Source organism: Thalassophryne amazonica, chromosome 21, assembly GCF_902500255.1.
Source record: "Thalassophryne amazonica chromosome 21, fThaAma1.1, whole genome shotgun sequence".
NCBI classification, from domain to species: Eukaryota; Metazoa; Chordata; class Actinopteri; order Batrachoidiformes; family Batrachoididae; genus Thalassophryne; species Thalassophryne amazonica.
Window position 1 is genome coordinate 4776342 of NC_047123.1, and position 23055 is coordinate 4799396.

The 23055-nt window shown below is 40.8% G+C and overlaps 2 protein-coding genes across 4 annotated transcripts in view; both read right to left on the bottom strand.

Annotated features, from left to right (window-relative positions):
- The window catches only part of msra (methionine sulfoxide reductase A), a 28285-nt gene extending 19693 nt beyond the window's left edge, over positions 1 to 8592 (bottom strand). Inside the window, exons 1-2 of one of the 3 annotated variants that reach the window (XM_034162727.1) lie at positions 8506 to 8542; positions 8351 to 8436 (exon numbers count right to left, since the gene is read on the bottom strand). In XM_034162727.1, coding sequence (XP_034018618.1) covers positions 8351 to 8435 — 85 coding nt within the window. In that variant the 5' untranslated portion in view covers position 8436; positions 8506 to 8542. Of the gene's footprint in view, positions 1 to 8350 lie in introns of all 3 variants that reach the window. The other 2 variants (XM_034162725.1, XM_034162724.1) reach the window with 2 other exon arrangements.
- A 13288-nt stretch (positions 8593 to 21880) lies between these two features.
- The window catches only part of ift172 (intraflagellar transport 172), a 155752-nt gene continuing 154577 nt past the window's right edge, over positions 21881 to 23055 (bottom strand). The window contains 1 exon segment of the mRNA XM_034162804.1: positions 21881 to 22093. Within this exon segment, the coding sequence (XP_034018695.1) occupies positions 22004 to 22093 (90 nt within the window). The 3' untranslated portion in view covers positions 21881 to 22003.

Below are 23055 nucleotides of genomic sequence, written 5' to 3' on the forward strand. Positions count from 1 at the left end.
GAAAAGTAAAATAGCATTTACGTTTCTAGATTTTATAGAAATAATTTGTTCTGCTACAAAGATTTCAAGGTTATGGATGTTATTTTTTCCAAGTCGTAGAATGCTGATCACACTGGATATTCTGGGTCTTTGACTTTATATATAAAATGTTTAAGTATAAAGTACTATCAAAAATTTAAAACTGTGATGGGGTTATTTGTTTTTATTTCTTGGCAGCATATTTTCATTTAGTTATTTTGATATATATATATATATATGTGTGTGTTATTTAAAATATCATTTCAGCTGCAGTTTTAAGAAGAGAAAACATGTTTTCCAAAGTTTAAAGAAATAAAGCTATATTTTTCAGTCAATGTGTCTGATTCTGTTTTAAAAAAAAATCAAATCAAATAAATCGCAAGATAATCGCATCGCGAAAGGAGAATCGTGAATCATATCCAATTGTGGGATATCGTTACATCTCCATGGATACCTCTCCTGGACCAAAACTACCCCCCCCCCCAAAAAAAACACCCCATCAACTTTGAGGAAACAGTATAAAAAGATTAATGAGGACTCCTTCACATACCTCTTGCATCTCTAGTTTAGTGCATGTTAGCATTCCTCTGGTGACTGGTCGACTCCTTCACGTCCGTCCATCCGGGTCTTGTTCAGAAATGCGTTTTGGCTCTCGGGAGCAGAAGTCAGCAGTGGGCACTGCTTCATTAAAAATCAAATGCAAACTTTGATCTTCTTTGAATAATGAGACTCCTCAGACGGTGACTCAGAAGGCTCGTTGGTTCCAGTCATTACAATCCTCAATATATAAAAAAACAACCAAGAAGTTTGTTTTGTTGTTGTTTGGGTTTGTTTTTTTTTGTGTATCTGTAGTCTTATTCTATTTCTGACATCAGGTGCGAGTCCTGGTTGTCTCCTCTCTGTTTTAGGAGTGTCAGCAGACCTCGTGCTGTGGCGCTGCAGCCCTCAGCCAAACAAACAAAGGAGGACAAATTTCGCCAAGTGGCTCCGCCTCAGACACGGCTTCCGTTTCCTCTCTGCCCACGTCAAAGCGTTCCAAAAGCCTTGACGATATTCCAGCATGTCTGCCCATCTGTCTGAACCCCTCCAGCCAGCAGATCTTTCTGTCCTAGTGGATGTGGACACCCCCCCCCCCCCCCCCCAACCTTCCACATGTCCCTTCACCAAGTCCAAATACTCGTCTGCACAGAATGCTCAGGAAAATTTGGACAAATCATTTCCACCACGAAGTCCAAATGCAAATGTCACAACTTGACTTAACCTTTGTGCGTCTTTCCCTCTTGCATGTTGGACATCAGTGAGGATGTGTGGGTGAAGAGGGGCATCAAGTGCCAGGGCAGAACTATTTGCAGCGTGCCAACAACCGGTACCCTCACTCAGAGTGAAGAGGGACCGCTTGGTGCCAAAAGTCCCAACTGCCAACCGAAGAGTGCCATCTGTTTGCACATAGAAAAACACACATTCACACAAATGAGGGGCTCAACGTATCATTAAACCCATGCTACAGATCTGATCAAGGTTTTAGGTCATGACTTTGCTTTCTGTGCAGCGGTCTTTGTAGACCCTCAGCCACCTCTGTCCCACCCTCTGTCCTCAGCTCCTGATATTTTGGAGTGATTCTTTCCCTGTTTGGACTCAGCTGGCTGCAGGCTGCCCCGAGGCAGACGTCTGCTATTAACATGCTCCATTTACATGAACACACAACTGCTATGATTACACAACAACTGTGCATCAAAATTTACACAATTATTCCTGAAAACAGACGATACAGTCTGCAGTCACTTGTGAGAAAAGACTGTGCCAAATAAAAGACATACATTTCTTTCAAATAATTTCATTTACTGTTTGGTAGCATATTTTCCGGAGTATAAGTTATGTTTTTTGTACTAGTTTCAATGGTACTCTGGTGTGACTTATATACCCCCCCTACCCCCAAAAGCACCAAAGTAACCAAAGCACTGAACAAAATAAACTAAGAATAAGCGAATAAATGCCAATAATAAAAAGAATACATTAACAATGCACAAAAATCCCAAATTAAAGCTGATAATACAGAAAAAGGTGCAACTTATACCCCAGTACAAATTTTATAGCTGCGACTTATACTAAAGAGAATACGGTAGTTACCGTGCTAGCAGCTAGCATGGCCCAGTCACTATCATGACAGCAAATAGCAGCAGTGGTCACTTGTGGTAGCCGTGAACTAGTTTGATAAAATTCCACTTTAAGATGACACGCTCCCATTTATTGTTAGGTAGTTAACATGCCAGTAGTTAGCATGCCCAGTCGTTAGTAAATAACAGCAGTGGTCATATCTGGTAGCCATGCTATGTGAATTAATTTGATAAAACTCCAGTTTAAGACAACACACTCACATTTATTGTTAGATAGTTAGCATTTTAGTAGCTAGCATGGCTCCGTCACTACTATGCCAGGAAATAGCAGCAGTGGTCACTTTGGGTAGCCATTCTATATGATCTAGTTTTGTAAAATTCCGATTAATTATAATTCCAGTTTATTAATACAAAATCCACACTAGCTCGCTAACCTAGCCCAGTGTCTACAATGGCTCATAGCCTGGACCCTAAGTATTTGGACAGCAATGGAATGTTTGTGATTTTGCCTCTGTACATCATCACAATGGAATTAAACTGGAACAATCAAAACAAGTGCAAAACAAAAAAAAAAAATAAAAGTTAGGTGGCGCTGTCTCTGTAATTTAGATGCCGAGTGCTAGAAATCAAATCAAGAAATGTGCTACGTGCTTGTCCAGTTTATATAAGCCCAAAAATAATGAATCATAAACAAGTCTAAAGGAAAAATTGTGGTATTATGAGTACAGTAATACACATTTACCACACAAAATTCTTTTATGCCAAGATCTGTGTGTCTTTTACATGTCAGTTCATACTTAATCCCACTGTTCCCAAAGGAAAAAGTCAGCTCATGCTTTTAGCCCGGTAGCATCACATGGTGTAACAAGAAGGATTTTCCATTTTAACGTTAGCTCATGAGTGTCACATTATGTGACACCCGTTAGCATTGGATTATGTGACACTAGCGAGTTTTCATGCTGATGTTAGCCCATTAGCATCACATAATGTGAGTTACTCGTTAGCATCTCCACAGATAAAAATGTTATCTTCATTAAAATGAGCTGTTTGCAACATGTTACAAAAATAATGTGGTGATAGCAAGTTTTCATCATAACGTTAGCCCTGTAGCATAGCATTATGCCTCGCCCATTAGCATCACATTATTTGACACTAACATGTTTTCATGCTAACGTCAGCCCATTAGCATTGCTCTATATGATGCCCTTTGGCATCACATTATGTGATGCTAGGAAGTTTTCAAGACACTTGGAGAATTAAATCCATCATGAATCAGTGCTTTAAGTAGATCCCCTCACTCAGGTCTGTGCCACCACAAGTATGTATGTATTTTTAAAGCACATTATAAATTGTGGGGTTTTTTTTTTTTGTTGTTGTTGGTTTTTTTTTTTTAAATGGAGGCACGTGGCTCATGCTAACGCTAGGTGCAATATTAGAGCCTTGATAGCACACCTAACGCTAAGCTATCGACAGCCAATACTAAAGACTGTAATTTTACTAAAATAACAAAACAGTGCCACAACACAATGACAGCATTTACCAATTATCAACTGCAACTGGATAATTTTAATTTATTATCTGGGTCCAGGTCGCAGTGGCAGACCAAGCTGCTCTTCCCATTCCCATACATAATTATTGTATGGCCTTGCCTTACAATATAAAGCGCCTTGGGGCAACTGTTTGTTGTGATTTGGCGCTATATAAAAATTGATTGATTGATTGATTGATTCTTCCCTATCTTCGGCCAATTCCTTTAACTCTTCCTGAGGGATCTGGATTAGACTGGAACAACTGGATTAAATATATAATTTGAAACATGTTTCTCAGTATTTTTTTCAATAATTACCATAGACTGTGTGTATATATATATATATATATATATATATAATTAATTACTCTAAAAAAAGATTAGAGATTTAACAGATTAAGGCCAAATTTATTGTCTGTGATAATATATTTAATTTATCAACTCATATTTCATAAATATTATGACTGAAGAAACCAAGAAACCTACTACACTTTATTTTGGCTAATTTCATCTTGATTAGACTGGATTTATTCCATATCCAGGAGGACGGCAATTTAGCATTGTGATAATTCTGTGGGTTTTATTTTGTCATTATATTAACTATGTGGAATGAACACATCAGAGGGACAGCTCAGGTGGGACGGTTTGGAGACAACGTTAGAGCGACGATGAGATCGAAATGGTTTGGACATGTGCAGAGGAGGGACATAGTCTATAGGGTATATAGTGAGAAGGATGCTGAGGATGGAGCCACCAGGCAGGAGGAGAAGAGGGAGACCAAAGAGGAGGTTTATGGATGTCCTGAGGGAGGACATGCAGGTGGCTGGTGAGACAGAGGAAGACACAGAGGACAGAGTGAGATGGAAATGACTGATCTGCTGTGGCGCCCCCTGAAGGGAGCAGCAGGAAGAAGATTATAACAATGTTACGTATTGTTTCTGTGTAGGCTCTCAGTTGTCCAGGTGGTTTCCATAGTAGAGAAGCTTGAATCTTCGACTGGACTGGGTTGCTTGACGGGAGGACGTTTCGCTTCAAATCGCAGAAGCTTCCTCAGCTAAAATTCTTGCTCTGGAAGTCTGACTTCTGTCTGACTCTTGTAGAGAAGAATAAAACAGAAGCCAACAAAAGCTGGAGTTTAACCAGACCCCTCCTACTGAGAGGCAGACTGCTATAGGCTAGTGACTAAACAATAGCTCTAATTAGCAACTATTGTGCTGTAGTTAGCACAACTAATGGCAGGACAGCTGTCCCTCTAATGATGGGATGGATGCCTTTCTGATGGCTCCCTTGATGACGTGAATGACTCATTACCATGAACAAAAGACTGAAACTCCTTTGACCTGAGTACCCCATTGTAAACAGGGGATAAAGTGTGTCTCAGACCCCCTCCCCGATTAAGGCTGGGTTTCAAACGTTTCACAAAGAATGCCTCCTTGACCCCTCTCTCAAACCATTTCTTCTCTCTGGCTAATATTTTAACTTCCTTGTCCTCAAACGTGTGGTTAGTGTCTTTAAGGTGGAGGTGAACCGCAGACTGAGGTCCACTGGCGCCCTCTCTGCGGTGCTGGTATAGCCTTTTGTGTAAAGGTTGCTTCGTTTCACCTATGTAGTGTTCGTTACAGTTTTCCTGACATCTGATAGAATACACTACATTGCTCTGTTTGTAACTAGGGATCATGTCCTTAGGGTGAACTAATTTCTGTCTCAAGGTGTTAACCGGTTTAAAGTAAACTGGGATTTTGTGCTGTCTGAAGATCCTCCGTAGTTTTTCCCCTACTCCTGCTAAATAAGGGAAAGACACTCTTCTTCTTGTCTCCGTCTCCTGTCTATCTGGTCTCTTTGTTCTCTGGGACTTCTGCACTTTGTCCAGGGACCATCGTGGGTACCCACATACTGTGAGGGCTTTCTGGACAAGTTGTTGTTCTTTAGCCCTTCCCTCTGCAGTTGTGGGCACCTGTAGGGCTCTGTGTTGAAGCGTCCTGATCACCCCGAGCTTGTGTTCAAGGGGGTGGTTTTGGAGGTAGCTAATGATTTTCTTCTTATAGCCGCTCGTGGGGTCTCTCTTCAGCACAGTTACCTTAGGAGGATTTTGGGTCTTAGAATTAGAAGGCTTCATTTTAAAATATTAGACCTCCAAAATAATCTGGATAGTCTGCACAAAATGTTAGACACCTTAGTGGGGGAAGAGGCCCATAATAAGATCACAAAGTTCATAGTTAAAATTCAAATGGCTGAGCATTTAAAAAGTAAGGAGCGGCAAATCAGGAAGTTTCACAACCTTTTAGTGCAGAAAAGGCGTACTTTCAGTGGGAGTATTTTTAAAGATACACCCAGACAAATTAGTGACAACAGGGAAAATTGGGTAAAGAATCTCTCCAACAGGGTTCTTACACAGACAGAAAAGGATGTGCTCGCTAAAGGACTAAATTTCTCAGTGACCCCTAAACATATTCCAACAGTAGATTACATCACTGCAGTAGAGTCAGCCATTAAACATAACAGTTTGTCAGAGTCAGAAGCTGGGGACCTCCGACTAAGAGTCACAGCAGTGCTGAACAGTGTTAAGCCTCCTCCGTCCAACATCACAGGAGAAGAACGGAAAGCTTTGTCATCACTGCAAAAGGACCAAAGCATCCTTATCCTGCCAACGGATAAAGGCAGATGCACGGTGGTCCTGAACACATCGGATTACGAGGCCAAGATCAACAACTTGCTCAGTGACTCCAATACACACGAACGTCTGAAGAGAGACCCCACGAGCGGCTATAAGAAGAAAATCATTAGCTACCTCCAAAACCTAGAGAAAGAGGGACTCATCGACAGGCAGACATACTACAGACTATACCCTGGGGACGCCACTCCGTGCATCTATGGACTGCCCAAAATCCACAAACAGGACGTGCCACTCAGGCCTATTGTATGTAGCACAGATTCCATCACGTACAATTTGGCCAAGTACCTCAAGTGGATTTTGGCTCCTCTAGTGGGTAACTCAGACCACCATGTGGAGAACACACAAGATTTTGTGAACAAGATCAAGGACCTACAGCTGGAGGCAGATGAAACTATGGTGTCATTTGATGTGACATCATTGTTCACCTGCATCCCCACTGCTGAGGCCATCTCAGCTGTGAGGCAGAGACTGCTGGAGGATGTGTCTCTACTTGAAAGGACCAAACTCACACCAGACCACATCTGCCAACTCTTGGAGATCTGTCTCAACACCACGTATTTCCTGTTTAGGGGGAATTACTACAGGCAGATTCATGGTTGTGCGATGGGGTCTCCGGTATCCCCCATTGTGGCCAATCTGTACATGGAGCGAGTGGAGAAGACAGCCTTGATGTCTTTCACGGGCATCTCTCCCAGTCACTGGTTCAGATATGTTGATGACACATGGGTCAAAATCAAGCAACAGCAAGTTGTGGACTTTACAGAACACATCAACTCGGTGGACACCAATATCAAGTTCACACGTGAGGATGCCAGAAACAACCATTTAGCCTTCCTGGACTGTGGTGTTATGATTGGAGAGAACAGGCAGCTCCAGACAGGGGTTTACAGAAAACCAACTCACACTGACCAATATCTGCTCTTTGGCTCAAACCACCCCCTTGAACACAAGCTTGGGGTGATCAGGACGCTTCAACACAGAGCCCTACAGGTGCCCACAACTGCAGAGGGAAGGGCTAAAGAGCAACAACATGTCCAGAAAGCCCTCCCAGTATGTGGGGACCCACGATGGTCCCTGGACAAAGTGCAGAAGTCCCAGAGAACAAAGAGACCAGATAGACAGGAGACGGAGACAAGAAGACCGCAGAGAGGGCGCCAGTGGACCTCAGTCTGCGGTTCACCTCCACCTTAAAGACACTAACCACACGTTTGAGGACAAGGAAGTTAAAATGTTAGCCAGAGAGAAGAAATGGTTTGAGAGAGGGGTCAAGGAGGCATTCTTTGTGAAACGTTTGAAACCCAGCCTTAACCGGGGAGGGGGTCTGAGACACACTTTATCCCCTGTTTACAATGGGGTACTCAGGTCAAAGGAGTTTCAATCTTTTGTTCATGGTAATGAGTCATTCACGTCATCAAGGGAGCCATCAGAAAGGCATCCATCCCATCATTAGAGGGACAGCTGTCCTGCCATTAGGTGTGCTAACTACAGCACAATAGTTGCTAATTAGAGCTATTGTTTAGTCACTAGCCTATAGCAGTCTGCCTCTCAGTAGAAGGGGTCTGGTTAAACTCCAGCTTTTGTTGGCTTCTGTTTTATTCTTTTCTACAAGAGTCAGACAGAAGTCAGACTTCCAGAGCAAGAATTTTAGCTGAGGAAGCTTCTGTGATTTGAAGCGAAACATCCTCGCGTCAAGCAACCCAGTCAAGGTCGAAGAATCAAGCTTCTCTACAATGTTACGTATTCATTTGTATGTGTACTATATGCCATAAACCAGAAAGAAAGTGAAAGAAACTAAAATAAATTGAGAGAGAGAGAGCGCACGCGCAGTGAGCCGATGTCTGTTTTGGTAGCTGCTAAAGTTTTGATCATTAATATAGTTTGTGCATTTAACTCTCAGGTCAAACAGACAGTAGCAGAAAACCACAAAAACCAGTAAACATATTTTTATGGGCAGCTATCTTCCGCATCTGTGTTATTAAACGACAGAAGCTACATGCTAAAGCTAACAACGCTCACCACCGGACACCTTGATGCTCTCCGCCCGCCCAGGCAGCGCTGTCTCCGCGGTGGACATCTGCATTGTAGAGGCCATATCTCCCATTTTGCTAGCGATAAAATTAAGCCAAACCACACGGAGCCCGAAGAATTTGGGCACCATTAAACACAAAGCCGTCACAACAGATCCACGTCTTACACAACTGAGCCGTCAGCAAACCGCCGGGACGTGCGGGTCCACAATTCAAACACACCCCGCCGTTTCACAATGAAACGAGAGTGACGTATGTCACGACGGCTCTGACTTCCGGATGACCGCCCTCTGGCGGTCAGGAGGAATGAAATAGAACTACCGTTCTGCACATTAAAAGACATTATTTCAAACAATTAACGCAGGAACACGGTATAACTATTTAACTCGACATTTGGCTCATCTGACAAACGTAATCCTTTTTAATTTTTATTGCATAAAACATCCAAAACCTACTTTGTTAAATGATAACAGTCAGAATAATAACTTAAAGTTTATCTGCACACATTCATCTGTGTGTTCAGTGGGCAAACAGGGACAAACACTTCTGAATCTGACCATCATTTTTGGAAGTGAGCGGAGTGCTTCCGGTGTCGCTCTCAGCTGCTTAGCAACCTTCTCAATTATTTAATTCTAAATGATTTAGGATCCGGGTTTATTTTTTGTGAAACTCATAAAAAGTTTGCAAATCTGAACATTGCTTCCAAACCACAGCTCTGCTCAATTCTGGAAGTTGTGCGCCAGTCTCTGGAATGTTTCTGAGCAGCAAACTGTGCAAAACGTGTCCACTTACATGATGACTTGAATGTGGATTTATTGCAAACTTTAAACTGCAGTAAAGTGTAAGAATACTCAACAAAATACAAATGCAAGAATGAAGTAAAACAGGTGACGTTTCCTCTGAAAAGATGAAGATTTTCCTCTCAAATGTTATTCAGAAGTTGTTAAAATGTACTTTAGTGCACATTTGCCCCTTTGCAAAGGTAATGCATCCACCTGGAAGGTGTGTGAGATCAGTCTGCTGATTACACGTCAGGATTACTGTTGACTGGTCACAATAAAAAAAAAGTAAAAATGCATAGAAGAAATGTCAAATTGAGAATGTGATTTTATCCAAACGCTGAGCGATGAGACACAGTGACTGCTAATCTGTGTGCATGCAGCATGATGGCGGTGGGATTGATGGTTATTTTTGGAATAAACTTTATTTATTTATAACAATAAAACATCAAACCTCAGTTGCAATTGTTTGGAATCATTACCATTTTTATGTATATATCAGCAGACGCTGCTGTAATTTTATTTTAGTCTCTAATATCAGTAAAAAAAAAAAAAAAAAATCCATGTCTTTGGCTGTTTATACCATTAATAGTGGTCAGAAAGAATGAAAGAGAACCAATAATTGTGTCATATAAATAACACAGGTATCACACAAAATACATTGCAAACCTCTCTGGTTAAGCCTATATTTTAATTATTGGGAATGTTGTTAATTAAAGCTGTATGGATGTTGGGATTTTTAAGTTTTAAAGTTATAAAAAAAATTATTTGGCACCACTATAATTTAAATGCCTCAGTATTTAAATAAAGGATTCATAATATGATATTGCCAATATGATCAAAATTTGCACTGTCTGTAAACAATTCGGTATTTCTACCCCTGAAGGGGAGAAATTCAAGCGATCAGACGCCATGACCTACATTTGTTAGTGACATAGCTCACATGGGGGCTTCTTCCAGTCTGTGTGGGTGATGCTGGGAAAGACACGGCAACTGACATTTGGAATGAAAAAAGGCAACATGATGTCAGCTGGCTGCTCATTTCAACAAAATAAACCAAGATGGCAGAAAACACTCTAAAACAGCTTATTTCCGTATAAATATAGTTCTCATATATTTTGGAAAAGTTAGCAAGAAATAAACATTTCTAAATCTAATACTGTTTTGCTTTGTTTTTTGGAACCAGATCACACCTCTGAAGAGATTAAGACATTTTACGGATGTTAGCGTGGGTCAAATCAAAACCTCACATGTGTACACGTGTTTCCTCCTGTTGATTATCTGCACAGCGGCAAAGGGAAGGAAAAATATTTGCTGTTGAATTTCCCCCAGATAAAAATTTTATCATTTGCAATATGTTACAAAAATAAACCGGCTTGGGTTTCAAAACTAATTTTTGTCAGTTTTGGTACAGCTTTAAAGCATGGTAGCTCACCCCCCCCCCCCCCCCCCCCCCCGCCAAAAAATTTCTGGTTCCGCCCCTGGACAGCATCAGTAACCTGCTCTCTCTCTCTCTCTCTCTCTGTCTCTGACTGCGCCCCACTTCTCTCCATCATTTATCTTGGTCCGCGCGCGCACGCTCATCTGTCACATTGTGATGTCGATTCTTTTCTGTTTTTGGACTTTATTTGTTGTTTCAGACCTGCTGCGGAGGAACCAGCAGCCGGATGCTGAGAGCACAAAGAAGGGCGGCTCGACCTCCGCATCCTCCCGCCTGCAGCATCCAGACCGTCGCGCGCGCGCTGCCTCCGGACAAAGAGCCGCATGCGGCGGCGCGTCAGCGGACATCTGAGGGCATCAAAAGTCTGTAAGTGTCCGCAGAGGACAGAATGTCCGCCACCTATCCTGCAGACTTTCAGGGATCATCCTCACATTTGTGCGGTGTTTGTTCTTCCTGAGAGAAAGCATTTTGCGTCATTTATAATCCGCGCATCCATCAAGCCGCATTTTCTGTGTGCGCAACATTTTAATTTTCTGGGTCACTGGCTGTTTGTTCTGCCGGGGAACCTTTGAGCATCACTGCAGGTTTGACCTGCGCCTCCCAAACAGCTTCGTCACGCGTTTGTACGGTTTGGACATGATGTCTTCTGGCCGCTGTGCATTATGGGTACAGGATAATTAAGGATAATGTTCTGCAGTATTGTAAAACACATTACATAACCCTCGACAACATTTACAAAGAAGATTCAGGTGATAGATTATATATATATATAATACTTTTCTAACCTGTCTGAAAAGCAGTATTTGTTTTTAACTAATTTCACTAAATAAGAAAATCAATTTCCACACTCGAGATGTAAAACAATCCAAAATGTTTTTCATGTCATTGAAATTATATTATTGCAATATGATCGTATATTTCTAGGCTAAGTGGTGAAAAACTACAGAAGCTGAGATTTGACTTGATTACTGTTCTGCAATTAGCGACCCGCGGGCCAGATGTGGACAATAATGTGGAGGTATGTGGCCGTAACTCTGCATACGTCCAGTTATCCTGAAGGCCCTGTTAACCGATCTTATTCATTAAATTTTTTTAAAGTTAAGTGTTTAATATGTTTCATTAGGACTGCGTGTATATATTTGAGTATGTTTGATTTTCTAAAACGCACAGTACAAGAACTTAATCTGGTGCTATTTGGCGAATGCTGCTGGCTTTTGTATACAAGAGAAGCATCTAAAAATTTAATGTCTACATATTTTTGTGCTCAAACTAGCATAGAGGACCATTAAAGTGATCTGGCTATGCTAGCTAGCCAGTGCAGAATTTTTAAAAAATTAAATTACATGGCATGGCTAGTTTTTAAGCTAGCCAGCTTTATAGCATAGAAGACTATTACAGTGATTGCCACGCTAATTAGCCAGTGTAGAATTTTCTGAAATTAAATTATACAGCATGGCTAATTTTTTACAAAAGCTAGCATGGAAGACCATTACGGTGATCTGGCCATGCTAGTTAGTGAGCACTGAATTTTCTAAAATGAAATTGCATGGTGTGGCACATTTTTACAGCAGCTATCCCCATAAACTAGCATGGAAATCCATTTAAGTGACTTGGCCATGTTAGCTAGCTTACTAACACACATCTACTAACCAATTCTAAATTAAAATTTGGTTAAGGAAATGTTTTTGTGCTAGCCTGTATTATCTCCAAACACTATGTGCTTTTCTTTCTACTTTGGTAGGGCAGAATTTTATCAAAATAAATGATGTAGCATGGCTAGCCAAGGTCAACGCCATTTTCTTTCTTGCATTCTTCTATGTTTTTGCAGAACTTTTACAGTTTTTATTGAGGTTATGGGTTTAAATGAAAAACCACAAGACTGGAAGTGATTCTAACATTTTCATTTTCTCACAGTGACCTTAATTTTATTGGAATAAAAACAAAACAAAGCAACTCATGGTTGAACATCCCCCACCGGAAGCAGCGCCCCCTACAGGTTGATTACACCACGTGTCCTTCTTCACGGGGGGGGGGGGGGGGTTGGCTTTGATCTTTTGACACAGCCTTGCTGATATGACCTCATTTCCTCTTGGGCGGCTGCGACTCTAATTTTAATTGGCTGTGATGGACGAGCGCTTTGAAACATCAAACAGCAGACGTACTTGTGAGGCTTTGAAGATTAATTGTAGCCATTTTAGCAAAGATCGGACAAAATTTGTGGCCTGTGACATTATATAATGCTTTACCATAAGAATCCAAAATTGCAGAAACTGATGTCATAAAGGGACTTGATCAAAGGAATACAACAGCACCTGATTTTTGTAAATTGCACATATAGTTCAAAAGTTGCACGCAGACACACCTACAAATTTGAACCATTGGTGGCGGTAGAGTGCTGAAGGCGAAATTATATTCATAAAAGCTGCCGTGTTTGTTCGCTTGTTGTGTTCCATCTGGATTGACAGCTGTCACTCAAACACGCATGCAGATGCACCTTCTGTCAGACCACCAGCAGGGCTGCAGTGACAATCAGCTAATTAACTGGCAACTATTTTGATAATTGGTGAATAGATTTGAGTCCTTTTTGTTAATCCAAATTCTCTTATTTCAGCTTCTTAAATGTGAATATGTTCAGGTTATGAATTTTTGAAAATTTGTTCAATGTTAAATGATAGGGATTTTGACCATTTTCCAAGATTTTTCCTGACTTTGACCTTGAAAATGGAATCAGTTGCCTATCAGGATATGAATCTTCAGTAAAAAAATTGTTTTCTCTTTGGGTCTATTAGGCCTTTATGACATCATAAGGCAGTGTTTTTAGGGTATGTGTCCATTTGTGTGATGTCATCAAATGGAAAGAGCTGGAAAGAGCTGAATATCCCTAGAAATTTCACCAAATATTCTTTTGCCCACAATGATCTCACCTTAAAGTTGCCTCATAATCCACGTCGGCTACTTTGAGTTTGAGTGCGTTTGAACGGAGATGGAGCGATCGCATGGCCGCTGCCATTATTAAAAAAAAAAAAAAAAAAAAAAACTGATCCAGACTCCAAGTCTGAAGCCAATGCTGCGTTTTCTGAAGCTTCAGAAAACCACGGTGAGAAATTTAAAGAGGAACCAACTACAACTGATGACAGAGGACACAGAGAGACACCGAGCTGGTTAACGTGGGACAGAGCAGAACTGATTGGACGGACTCAGACAGAACGAGGCTGAGACGAGGTGAAGACAAAAAGAGGGGATGATGTGGGACAGAAGGGAGGTCGCCCTCCTCGTGTTCACAGCGGACCTTGATTTAAATGTCCATACAATTAAGGCACGCGGTGAATGCCAAGAGAGTGTCCGAATATCAGCTAGCCTCCAACATGACTTCCCCGCCTGTAGATGCAGTACAACTGACGGCCACTACATGCTGCTCTTAAAAAAATCTGCAATTATGCGAGAGAAGGTTTCACTTCTGTAAAGTTGAGGTGTTTTTATGTTTGTCTTGGTGGTGATTTTGAGAATTGCAGTGAAACTGAAGTGAAACCTTCTGGCCGACGCGGTTCCACTAATATGCTCATTCATAAACCTTTCCATCCTCATCACTCCCGAAGAGAACTGCCATATCTTCAGTTCTAACACACCCCCATTACTTTGGACAGGTGAGCCCAAGTATTTAAACTCACTGACCTTTACAGCCACTACTCCTTGTAACCTGTAATGTCACCACTCCACAGATCATTTGCGTATGTAGTCCATCCTGCTCCTACCAACATTCATTCCCCCTCTCTCCAGAGCGTATCTCCACCTCTGCAGGCTAGTCTCAATCTGCTTCACACTCTCAGTCACAATGTTATCTGCAAACATGAAGACTCCTTACTGTCTGATCTCTTCTGTCAACCTGTCCATCACCATTGTAAACAAGAAAGAGCACAGAGGCCATCCTTGATGTAGTCCCTCCTCCATCTTGAATGTCTTACCGCTCACTTCACCGCAATCACACTATTCGTGTACACTTCCTGCACCACCCTCACATACTCCTCTGCCACTTCTTTGTACAATACCACAACTCTTCTCTTGGCACCCTGTCATAAGCTTTCTCTAAATCCACAAACACACAATGTAACTCCTCCTGGCCTTCTCTATACTTCTCCATCAGCACTCTCAGAGCAAACATTGCATCTGTAGTGCTCTTTTTTGGCATGAAACCATATTGCTGCTCACAGATCTTCACCTGTTTTCTAAGCCTAGCTTCTACTACTATTTCCCATAACTTCATGCTGAGGCTGATCAGTTGCTGCAGCTCTGCACATCACCCTTGTTCTTAAAATCAGGAACCAGTACACTTCATCTCCACACATCAGGCATTCTCTGACTTTCCCAAATTTCAATAAACAATCTGGTTAAGATGTCAGCACGGTGGATTAGTGGTTAGCACTGTTGCCTTACAGTAAGAAGGACATTGAATCACTTCCCACCTGTGGCCTTTCTGTGTGTAATTTTCATGTTCTTCTTGTGTTTGTGTGCATTCCCTCCGGGTGCCTCCCACATCCAAAGACACAGGAGTTTGGTGAATTGGTGATTCTAAATTGTCCACAGGTGTGCGTGTGGGTGTGTATGTGTTTGTCTATATGTGGCCCTACGACAGACTGGCGTCCTGTCCAGGGTGTACCCCACCTCACACATTATGACTGCTGGGATAGGCTCCAGCTCCCCCACGACCCTTAATTGGCATAAGCAGGTATGGAAGATGAATGAATGAATGAACAACCATCTCTCTGAAACACTTCCATGCCGCCACTGGTGTGTCATCTGGACCAACTCTTCATAGCTGTCCTCACTTCATGCTTACTAATTTATTGCACTTCCTGATTTACTCTCCACATCATCCAGCCTGCTCTTCCTGTCATCTTCTTCATTCATCAGCTCCTCAAATTACTCCCTCCACCTTCTCAATGCACTCTCCTCACTTGTCAGCACACTTCTATCTGCATCATCCTAATCTGCTCTACATCTTCTCCAGCTCATTCCTGTCTGGCCAAGAGCACACGTCCTTCTGTGTTTCCAACTTCATGTCCAACTTCATGTACAGCTCAATGCGCACATTTTCCTCATCATATGCCACATCTCTTCACCAAATTTTTACCTTGGAAAAAATTTTCAAGGTCAAAGTCCTGTTAGAAGTGGCTTTTCATAAGCTAAAATATAATACAAAATATATATCAAAAGGGCTTTTTTATGTTAAAATATAAAGAATCAAATATCCTCTAAGTCCACAATACAGATCAGATGCAGACCGAACGCAGTCTTTTCATTCAGAGTGCCGGTTTGCACCTCACTGTCACAAATGACAATGACTGAGGCACCTTTGATTGAGATATAATGTAAAATGTACATCAAATGGGCTTATTAATATTAAATTCAAATGTCCACAAAAATCCACAATCCAGATCAGATTCAGATCAAACTTTTGTCAGGTGACAGTGAGTGTCAGTCTGCACCTCACTGTCAAATATGAGAGTGACTGGAGCACGTTTGATTAAGATATAATGTAAAATATACATTAAATGGGGTTTAATGTTAAATTTAAATGGCCACAAAATCTGTAATCTGGATCAGATCCAGATCAAACATTGTCAGTTGATAAAGGAAACCATCCTACATAACACTCTTATATGAAAGAAATCTGATCTTTTTTGACTGAAAATTTGTTCAATGTTAAAGGACAGGAATTTTTCAAATTTTCCAAGATTTTTCCTGACTTTGACCTTGAAAATTGAATCGTCAGTAATACATTGGTCAAATAAGACATTTCTATCATCTATAACTCCCACCTCCACACACACACACACACACACACACACACACACACACACACACACACACACACACACACACACACACACACACACACACACACAGGCTTATTCCTTTTCTATTCTGATCCCAGCACTCGGGTGGAATCAGGACCAAAACGTAATTTAAATTAAATGGATCAAATATGCAACATTTGCAACATGTATATCAATGTAATATATATATATATATATATATATGTGTGTGTGTGTGTTTTATGCTATTTTCTATTACAAAAAGTATCTTGTGTCTTGAAAATAATTCTCCAAACAGCTGTCAAAATCAAACAAAAGTGCACATTTTACTTTTCATTTAATGCTCTATATTTAAAAATTACGACAACCAAAAATTTCTAACGGCGGCCCGTTAGTGCATGCCGTCCAGTCTGTCTGTCGGTCTGTCTGTGTTTCCGTCTGTGTGTCAGAGTTTTCAGCAGGTGTGTGGTAAATGTCACAGAGAGGACTGTGGGGGACGGTACAGATAACACGCTGCACGGGACTGGGGGTGTTTCAGGGGACATGAGCCCACAGCTGAAGACTAAAATGAGTCAGTTAGGAAACGTGATGTCTGATCTCAGCCTGTTACTGTGAAGAAGACTGATCTTCAGAGATGGAGATGGGAGCTGCTGCCGCAGACACCTCAAAGAGGCCTGATGATGATGCTGATGATGATGATGATGGGTACAGGGCACGACTTCAGTGAGGAACAGAAAAAGCTGAATCACAGATTTGTTGGACAGAAAAACAAATTATTTTGTGCAAACCAAAACCAAACTTTAGATCCTCCTCCTGAAAGCACAGCTTCAAAAATGTGGTTATTCCATAAATGAAACTTTTTTTTTTGGTCCCCAACTATGGCACATTTAACATTTAAACTTGAAACATGCTGTTAAAATATCCACACTGCATTTGGATCATGTGTATGTTTGTTTTTTTTATTCCTAATTTATTATTTGTGGGTCACATGTGCAGTCTGTTTGTTGTTTCCTCAAATAAATACACTTTGACTGACCCTATGCTGGCTACTGTACCTCTTCTTTTTTTTTTTTTTAAATCCCATTTTTTAAGTCTCATTTAGAGCACTCGTAATATGGATTTGGTTAAACTGAAAAATCTCTACATCTGGATCACATGGATTCAATTATTTCATTATTTTTGTTCATGGACATTTTCTATATGTAATATTTAAGATGAAAAGCTTTCAGTGTTTCATGCAAATGGTCAAAAAATAACTTTTGGAAAATGTAAGAGTCAGGAAGCAAATCAGACACACTGCAAATTGTCATGTTTTAAATATCGACAATGTCAGTTTATTTGCAGTCAGTTTGATGCTTTGTAAAGAGACATTTGTGACATTAAGGCTCTTCCAAATTAAAAACAAACAAACAGGATCAAACAGCAGTGTTCAGGATTCAAGGTCAAAGATCAGGATTAGAGGTGAATGTTCGGACAGACTTCAGATGTTGATCTGTATGCCGTACACGAGGATGTATTTTTGGGCAGGGACGACCCGGTTCAGTGAAACCTGATTGTTGCTCCTTGGCGTCGGTTTGCACTCTGCTGAGTTCCCTTCTGTTTGACAGTCTGGTTATTTTTCTGAAAATTCAAACTGTTCGATTTTCGCTGCACAGCAATTAAGATGCAGATTTCCATTTACCTCATCCTCAACTCAGCGGTTATTCAGTTTATCTTTGGTGTCTTGTGATCGATTCTTACATCTGTAGTATTGACCACAATCAACAGAAATCAGTCACAGTGTTAAACATTTTTAAATATTTATTCCTACAATGAATGTTTAAAAGAAATGTAATAAAATATTTTTTTTTAAACTAGCTAAAGTTCTTCAGATGAAAAAATATACTATCTGGGCACTTTCACATTAAAGGGTACATAGTGAAAAATAGGTATTAATAGTGAAGTTGTGAGTAGATAGTTTAGTTTATTTTAGTTTATTTCAGTAATATTAGTTCCTTGTACATCAGACCCACATGGTGAATAATCGTGCCAATTATCTAAGCTCATCCGTAATTTGTTTAAAAGTTATGGCTGGAAATGTGCCGGTTTTGTGGATAAAATTGTTTGTCAAAAAATGTATATTTCAACCTGCATTGTTGTTAAATTTGTCAAAATTCAATCAAAAGGCAGGACTGTGTTTTATATTAAAAAACACATCATCTGTTTTCTGTGTCCCCTCCAAGACAAGACTCCGAAAAACATAAAATAAATAAAACCTGCCAAATTTATTCCTTTTTACAGTTAATTTACAAAAATGCCTGACTTCTATTTAAAAAGGTTTAAGTTACATTCAATGTTCCAACAGTGTCATGCACGTTGCAAAACGTGGCGTCTTGTCGCTAAAAATTTTGTCCCCTCAAGACAAAGTGTGGGGACAGATTCAGACGGGATGTTTTGGACTCCAACAGTAAATATACATTTCTGCTTTTGTTTCTGTGATAAGTAACAGATTTTCTGAATAGAACACACTTTATTTTTGGGTCCGTTTTAAAGTGAAAGTGTCCCTATGTAACTATTAACAGCTGATTTCATATTTTTAACTGCACTATTATTTTTCAGTTTTGTCCAATGAGCTTCAGCGGCGTAATGACATGTTCTCATTTTGTTTGTGTTTAATGTATTTCCCTCTCCTGGTTTTTGTTGACTTATTTAATAAATCTTGTGCTGATTGAATATCGACTGCAGCCTGAGAATGAATATTCAGTGACACTTTCTTATCTGCTTGTTTAGTAAAAAATTAAAAACATAAAATAAAAATGTAAACCATTTCTCAGTTTGTCAGACTCATGGTGCCATGCCCTCTTTTAGAAAATAAAATTCAGGGCGCGAACAAATAATGTGACGGACAAATTTATGAAACTCTGATCCAACATCCAGGAATCTGAAACCAGATTTAAGATTATAACTCAGCTGCTCGACATACGTAGTATATACGTAGTAGTATATGCTGGACTACAGGTTTTACGTAGTATAACCTGTAGTCCAGGTTATACTACACTAGTATACTACACTAGTCCAGATTACTACCTCTGTGTCTGTCTCAATGCCCAGAGGGTTTTTAAATCATGAAATAAAATTAAAAAAAAACACACACACACACAGCATGAAAGATCCACATCTATAACAATACACAGTCAGTTTTGGTCATGCACAAAACTATGACAGGCATCATTTTTGTGACATTTTCAATTTGATTTCCATGTTGTGTCTGTAACCTGCAAACATTTAAAAAACCCACTGACTTAAGACATGCTGTTATAAATGTGAAATAAAAGCAAAATGCAACATTATGTTGTTGATTCTTCTGTTCAGTCTAGTCCAACTTAACCAAGGTATAAACTGAGCTAATCCAGTTTAACCCGGTGTTGCAGACCAAACGGTCCCCCCTAAAAACTGGTCCGCCCTGCCTTTACTGCACACGCGTCATTTGGGACCACAACAGCTCGCCTGAGTCTGACTCTCTTCACTCAAAGTAATCAAAGGGAATAATGTGATTATTAAGCACCAGAGGACAAAGTAAAACCTCTTAAATAATTCTGAAGTCAGTTTTAAGCAGAAATAAGGCTGTTTTAAGTAGAAACGAGGCGGTAATCACCTCATTTCGCTACTGACGCACTGAAATGACATAGGTGCAGCTGCATGTCTGACATGCTGTTGTGGCGCTCTGATCAGTCCGCCATCTTTTATGATGAAATAATGCTGAATTTATGTGGAAATGATTGTTGTACAAAAGCTTCAAATATCTGTCGCTGAAACAGATGATGACTGGAGGCAGTTTGAAGCAGAAACGAGGTGATAATCGGTGAACCGCGGCTAACGCACATAAATGAGCAAGTGCAGTGAAGACTGGGCAGATCGATTTTTAGGGGGGACCATACAATTGGGAAAACCAGGTATAGACAGAGTTAGTCTAGTTTAACCAGGGTACAGACTGAGCTAGTCCAGTTTAACCCGAGTATAGACTGAACTAGTCCAGTTTAACCTGGGTATAGACTGAGCTAGTCCATTTTAAACAGAGTATAGACTGAGCTAGTCTAGTTTAACCCAGGTATAGACTGAGCTAGTCCAGTTTAACCCGGGTACAGACTGAGTTAGTCTAGTTTAACCAGGGTATAGACTGAGCTAGTCCAGTTTAACCCGAGTATAGACTGAACTAGTCCAGTTTAACCTGGGTATAGACTGACTAGTCCATTTTAAACAGAGTATAGACTGAGCTAGTCTAGTTTAACCCAGGTATAGACTGAGCTAGTCCAATTTAACCCGGGTACAGACTGAGTTAGTCTAGTTTAACCAAGGTATAGACTGAGCTAGTCCAGTTTAACCCGGGTACAGACTGAGTTAGTCTAATTTAACCAGGGTATAGACTGAGCTAGTCTAGTTTAACCCGGGTATAGACTGAGCTAGTCCAGTTTAACCTGGGTACAGACTGAGTTAGTCTAGTTTGACCCGGGTATAGACTGAGCTAGTCCATTTTAAACAGAGTATAGACTGAGATAGTCTAGTTTAACCCGGGTACAGCCTGAGTTAGTCTAGTTTAACCAAGGTATAGACTGAGCTAGTCCAGTTTAACCCGGGTACAGACTGAGCTAGTCTAGTTTAACCCGGGTATAGACTGAGCTAGTCCAGTTTAACCTGGGTACAGACTGAGTTAGTCTAGTTTGACCCGGGTATATACTGAGCTAGTCCAGTTTAACCTGGGTACAGACTGAGTTAGTCTAGTTTGACCCGGGTATATACTGAGCTAGTCCAGTTTAACCTGGGTACAGACTGAGCTAGTCCAGTTTAACCTGGGTACAGACTGAGTTAGTCTAGTTTGACCCGGGTATAGACTGAGCTAATTGCAGCCGGTCTGCTCTGTGTCAGTCTGATCCCGTCAGATCTCAGAAGCTAAGCAGAGTAGGACCTGGTTAGTACTTTGACGGGAGACCTCTCTGGAACACCAGCAGCTGTGTGTGTTTTTTCCAGGGAAAACTGGAGTTGCGTCAGGAAGGGCATCTGGCGTAAAACTTGTGCCAATTACTGATGCAGATCTGGCTGTATCTGCTGTGGCGACCCCGAACAAAAACGGGAGCAGCCGAATGAACAACAACATATCCAGTTTAACCCGTGTACAGACCTAGCAGGGGGTACATCTGGGGCCGTTAACCATTTCACCTGAGGTTGAAGGCAGTATCATGTACGGGTTTTCAGACAGAGAAAATTTAGTTCAGAATGAACGAAGCTTTCTTTGTCCAGTCTTGCAGAATTTTTTGTAGTTAAATCGTTTGTTGACCTGACTTTTGTCCAGCAACAAATTTTCTGTCCTGTGATCTTAATGCTGTTCCAGGAATATCCCTTCTCTAACTCTATTCAATGTTTTATTTTACAGAACTATTTATTATGAAAAATTGTTAGAAAAAATATTCTGATAAAAAAGTGTGTGTGTGTGTGTGGGGGGGGTCGTTATCGGTCAAATCAAACAAGTGACAGAAGAGAAGCACAGAGAAACGTTTAATGGCGGCCACAAAGACGTCGCATGTGTAACAAACATAACGTGTGTAACAAAGTGCTGGAGTGTGTGCGCGTGCATGTCACTGGAAGGAGAACCCAGAAGCCGGGAGGCCGCCACACCACTGGCTGATAAAATTCAGGACGTCCTGGCACTCTGGACTCTGAGTGGTCTACAGGACAAGACGGACACAAACAACAACCAATCACAAAACAATGTCAATTGCAGGCCATCGTGTGTGCAAAAATTAACATTTATGCCCCCTGCTGGATTGGAAACACACAAAAACAAACAGAATTATTGTGGAAATCTGACTATTTTATGTTGGACAAATCCTTTTTTCCACAGGACAAGTAAAAATGATCTTTTACATATTATTTCAGGAGCAAGGTCAAAGTATTTAATCAAGTGAGTAAGTGGATGAGGAGGAGGTCTGGTGACTGAGAGGTGAGCGAGCCATCAGCTGGAGTCGGTGCTGATGCTGCCTGCGTTGAATTAAATAAAAACTCAAATCAGACTCAGTGTCAAAGACACTTCCTGCTGGGACACTTTAACACTGCACGATGAAGGTGAACAGGTAGAAGACACCATTAGAATATATTCGGAGTCGGGCTTCATGAAGAACATCACCACCATCATCAACAGGCTCAATGTTGCAAGTTCCTAATCACCTGATTGGCTGAGGGTTAAAGTTAAAGACATTTCATTCCATTTACAGTGAAACATGCTGGAAAGTGCTTTTTGCACATTCAGTTGTTCTCACTCGAGTTGTGGCACCATGTTGGATCACAGCAGCATGTACAACGTTAACAGTGGGAGATACGTGGGGAAAAAGGTCTCGATAATTAGTCATTTTAGATTGTTGCATTAGGCCTGTTAATGACATCATGAACCTTCAGGCACCTCCAGAGAACTGAGCAGAAACAAAAAAATGTCTCTCCTGCTGTATACCATCAAATTAGCATCTTTCATTCTCACATTTAACCAGAAATCTACATTTATTTGACAGTTTTGAAGTTGGACATAAGTGCTGCTGTAGACTGGTCCACGGTCCGCGTGTCTCAGTTAATCTGGTCGGTTTGTGACCCGTGAGGAAAGTTGTAACCACAAATCAAAAACATCTCCTGTTCTGAA